This window comes from Rhincodon typus, chromosome 17, assembly GCF_021869965.1.
Source record: "Rhincodon typus isolate 14 chromosome 17, sRhiTyp1.1, whole genome shotgun sequence".
In the NCBI taxonomy this organism is placed as follows: domain Eukaryota; kingdom Metazoa; phylum Chordata; class Chondrichthyes; order Orectolobiformes; family Rhincodontidae; genus Rhincodon; species Rhincodon typus.
Genome location: NC_063348.1, coordinates 59,015,396 through 59,020,256, shown reverse-complemented (window position 1 = coordinate 59,020,256; position 4,861 = coordinate 59,015,396). Strand labels below are relative to the sequence as shown.

At 48.6% G+C, this 4,861-nt stretch overlaps 1 protein-coding gene across 1 annotated transcript in view; it reads left to right on the top strand.

The window, feature by feature from the left end:
* Positions 1-3,720: 3,720 nt before the first annotated feature.
* The window catches only part of fgf3 (fibroblast growth factor 3), an 18,632-nt gene continuing 17,491 nt past the window's right edge, over positions 3,721-4,861 (top strand). The window contains exon 1 of the mRNA XM_048606903.1: positions 3,721-3,997. Within this exon, the coding sequence (XP_048462860.1) occupies positions 3,721-3,997 (277 nt within the window). The remainder of the gene's footprint in view (positions 3,998-4,861) is intronic.

Sequence of the window (4,861 nt, the reverse complement as noted above, 5' to 3'; positions counted from 1 at the left end):
TACCACCCCCATCCTTGTAGTTATTGCGGCTACAAATTGTAACTTCCCCTTTCTTTTCCACCAGCTCCCATTGAACACAGTAAATCATTGATATGTTCAGACAGTGGGAGAGTTCCCAACAGGATGTATAGCCTACGAGGAATTGGGAATAGCGAATCTGAAACTACATTTTACACCCTGACTTTGTAATGAATAAAAATGCTCAGCTTCCAGAGACAGAGGGGAAAATGCTTTGTGATTCCACTTCCTTTCCCTTATCTTTCAAGCAATTAATAATTGATACCTCTTAATTACAACAACGAGCACCCAACGTTCACTTTGTCTGCGCCCTCCCAGTTGGGAAAAGGCACTAGGCAGATGCCGCCCCTCTCTTATTAGATGGTAGTGCATTGTCTGTGGTGAATCTGGAGCTGTTCATTAGCGTCTTTACTTCCTGCTCGGAAGTTTATTTTTTCTAATCCTTATTTCTTTCAACCTATTAATTCATCAAACTGCACAGATATCGATAATTTTAATATATATATATTATATAAAGACATATGACTGGAAACACCGGCAGTTATATGTAACGATGTACATGGTGGAGATATTTTGTATGGATGGCAATGCTCCGGCGACAACTTACGATGCGGCTTGAACTGACGCAAAGAAAAGTCTGATTTGAAACCACAGCTATCCTTCTGCAGCCAAACCCAGGGCAATGGGCGTGTGCAACAGAAGCTCAGTGAGCCTAAGTTACTCGGGATATAATTGGTAGCGACACAGCTACCGCTGCAAGTGACAACCTCTGGTTAGCTGAAACATTCCCCACCCCCTCATGTTGCATGCGATTATAACGGGATCCCGAATACACGGGGATAAATTTTGCCAATCCGATGTAAGGTCACCCCTTGCTTGGTTGGATACACAGTGAAGACTCATCTGCCAACCCTCTCAATCCCCAACTCCCTTGAGAAACCGCTGTGTTTGGACTGAAGTACTGTGTCTGGCAAGAAGCTCCCCGTCAGTCCAGCAAAGGGGGACACAGAGAGAGGAAAAATCTCCATAAACTAAGCTGCTCCAGTATTGTTGCTGTAGGGCCACTAAGAGCACTTTCTGGGAGGTTAAGGGCTAATTAAAAATGCTTCCAGAAACAGACAGCAGACCACATCTAAAGTACCACCCTCAGTCAGAACCAGACCACATCAAAAGTGGATTTTTTTTAAAAGAGAGAGAGAGAGAAATGGGCACCAGACAATTTATAATCTACGTCACTGAGCTTCCATTTGACTGTAGTCTGCCTGAAAGAGCCACTTGATATGATGTGTCCAACAGGAGATTTTTGTATACAATCGCTTTAACATTCTGGGATGGTGAGTTGGGGGAGTGAGTGAGCCCGAAAGGGACATTGATTGGGTCTAATCGGCGGAGTGAAGGGTAATGTTGCCGGGGGAATTCCTCGCGATCTCACGAGTGAGTTGAAATGACAGGCCAGCCACTGGCGAGAGCAAAGGGAGAGCTACAGGTAGCCATTATGGGAATGGTAACCACCATGTAGGCGGGATGCAAGCAATTTTGACAAAGGTCATTGCATTTTGCTGTTCCACTCATATGATAGTCCAGTGATTAACATTCAGCATTTAAAAAGAGGGTTTGGTTTAGACACGTACATCTTCATTGCAATATTAAACAACGATTGGATTTTGTTGCTGTGTGATTTGATTAGAGGCATCGGATACTATTGGAAACAAATTTTAGCTCGAATGATTGCCAATTAATTACATGCTGGCTCAAGTTGTAACTGAAGTAGCAAGCTCCTTAGCTTGTATCCATCTAAGCACCTAACACGCCCTACACACTTCAATGATCAAATAGGTTCGTAAGCGCCGTTTCGTTAAATGTCAGCTTATACAACAGACTGTGCGTGAGATAGGCAGGTTCCCATTCACAGGAGTTTCTGACCAGCGGAAAAAAAAACTTCTCTCTTCCCCAGCTCCCCGGAGGTAGGTAAGGGAGATGGTCAGTGGCTCTCATGTTGATCCAGTTGGTGGTGTAAATAGGAGCAAACGAATTTGGGATACACTCAAAATACATCTTGTTCTCCTTAAAATGGACGTTTCCAAGTGAGGTTCTGATCACTTTCTTTGAACATCCGTGTCGGAAAACCCTGAAACCGGGATGTATGGATGAAACAAAGGCAGAGCAGGCTGGAAAAACTCGGCAGGGTCTGGCAGCATCTGAAACATTTCGAGTCCAGTGTGACTCTGCTCCAGAGCTGTGTCAGTGCCGCTTACAGCAGAGGCGGGCAATAATCGAGCGGTTCCTTAGCTGCAAGTGATTCTGTCACACATTATACAGATGTGGGCTGATTAATTCTCAGGGAAAATAAAAGTATTGAAGGAGTTATCGATTTGAGTGCTTGTTTCGGAGAGAGAATCTTTCATAAAAGGTTTTAATTAAGCACTGTAGAAAGTCCGTTCGCATTGCCCTTGGCGCACTCCACAGCAGTTCGCGAATGGAGATGCTACATGCTAGAGTAAAGTTCCCCTTGCAGTCCGTTTCTGTGACCGCAATTGGCTTTCAATGAAATTATCTTCGAATTGACCTTGGGGGAAGGGGCGGGCTATGGAGGGGAATTGTGATAACCAGCCTAGGCTGGAGGTGTTTGCTGTGTGTGTGTGTGTGTGTGTGTGTGAGGGGGGGGGGGGGGCGGAGCGGGGAGGGGGAATATTCGGTACATTCAATGAACACAGCCGTTAATGTTGTGCACACGCCCGATGCGGGACCAACCTATCGGAGCACTATAAGAAGGTGTTAAATGGTCATTTTACGTGGACGAGTGGGACCAGGCAGGATTGCAGCCCAACTGCTCCCTTGAACACAATCTGCAACGTTGGCGATTCCCTTTCGTATGCAGGTTCAGTTTTTTTTAACCGTAAGCATTTTGGGGTTTTTTTGTTTAAAACAGACCGTTTTCTTTGCGTCTCGAATTTGCTTCATTTTAGCATCAGTCACCTCAGGATGTCACGTATTGTTAGTTAGCATTGATAGGAACTGCAAGATCTCGCGTGCCCTGGGGAATAGTCTCTCTGTCCCTTCAGTGTGTATAGTTTCTCATATGTATAATTAGGCTTTTTTTTGTGTGGGGTGAAGTGGGGAGGGGATACGTGAGGCTGTTAAAATGGGTCTCTGAAAAAAGTCTTCCCTCAGATGCACTGCTGGTATCTTTGTGATGCGGTTTTCCGCATTGAGTCCGTGTGTGTCATGTTGTAATCTTATCCGTGCTGCACTCTGAGTTCACACACACACATACACACATACACACACACATTCAAGGCTGATAGCTCCTACTCTCTTCTTTGTATCAATTGGTTGGAGTTCGGCTATTGTTCCAAGGAAAAGTTCTTTCATTCCCATGCGCGGTCGCTCGCCGGAGCTGCGCCGAAATCTCACGATAGTGTCTAAGTGAAATTGTGCCTTTTTTTTAGCTGCAGTCTGCCCTGCGTTATTTGGGAAGGAGGAGGACCCGCGGAACAGGCACCAGTTTACGGGGGATTATGACAGGCCGGCCAAGTGAGGATTGATTTAGAAGGTCAAGACAGATGAAGTACCCAGAGCGTGAGCGAGTGCAGCGCCGCGTACCACAATCTGCTCGCCCGCCAGGAGCCCTTCTTTAATGGGAACCCTTGAGCCGGCCATTCCGCCACGGATTGTACCCGCCTGGGTTTGGACCATGCCACGATGCTTATAACTGTCTGCCTGTTGCTGAGTTCGCTGGAGTTGAGTGCACAGCAGTCGCCGCTGGCCCAGGCGCCGGCTGTGGCTCCGAGGGAGCCGTGCGGCCCATCGCTGGCCTGCGAGCCCAGACTGAGGAGAGATGCCGGCGGCCGGGGGGGCGTCTATGAACATCTCGGAGGGGCCCCGCGCAGGAGGAGGCTCTACTGTGCCACCAAATACCATCTGCAGATCCACCTGAACGGGAAGATTGATGGCAGCCTGGAGAAAAACAGCATCTTCAGTGAGTACTCAGGGCTTTCCATGCCCCAAAGGGGACAGAGAGATGGGGATGTGGGTGTGTGTGAGGGTGTGTATGAAATGGCATCTGTGTGTATGTCGTGTTGATATGTGTGATGTGTGTGTGAGGGGTGATGTGTGTGTGTGCGAGGGAGTGTGATGTGTGTGCTGGGGTGATATGTGTGTGTGTGTTTGTGTGTGTGTGTGCGCGGGGTTGATGTGTGTGTGGGGGATGTGATGTGTGTGTGTGCGGGGGTGATGTGTGTGTGTGAAGGGTGTGATGTGTGTGCGGGGGTGATGTGTGTGTATGCGGGGGTGATGTATGCGAGGGCTGATGTGTGTATTGGGAGTGTGATATGTGTGAGGGGTGATGTGTGTGTTGGGGGTGTGATGTATGCGAGGGGTGATGTGTGTGTTGGGGGTGTGATGTATGCGAGGGGTGATGTGTGTGCTGGGGGGATTCCTGTGTGGGGGCTGATGTGTGTGAGGGGCTGATGTGTGCGTTTGAGGGGTGATGTGTGTGTGAGGGGTGTGATGTGTGTGTGGGGGCGATGTTTGCCTGTGTGGGGGGAGTGATGTGTGTGAGGGAGTGATATGTGTGTGTATGAGGGGTGATGTGTGTGGGGGGGCGATGTGTGTGTACGGGTAGGGTTCGTTTGTGTGGTGTGATGTGTGTGACGGGTGATGCGCGTGTGTGCGTTGGGGTGATACGTTTGAAGATGAGGGAGTGGTGTGTATGTGTGGGTGAAGGCAATGTGTGTGTATGTCTGAGTGGGTGGAGGAGATGTGTGCGTGGGTGGGTGGGGGAGATGTGTGTGTACGTGTGTGTGGGTGGGGGAGATATGTGTGTGTGGGGGAGATGTGTGTG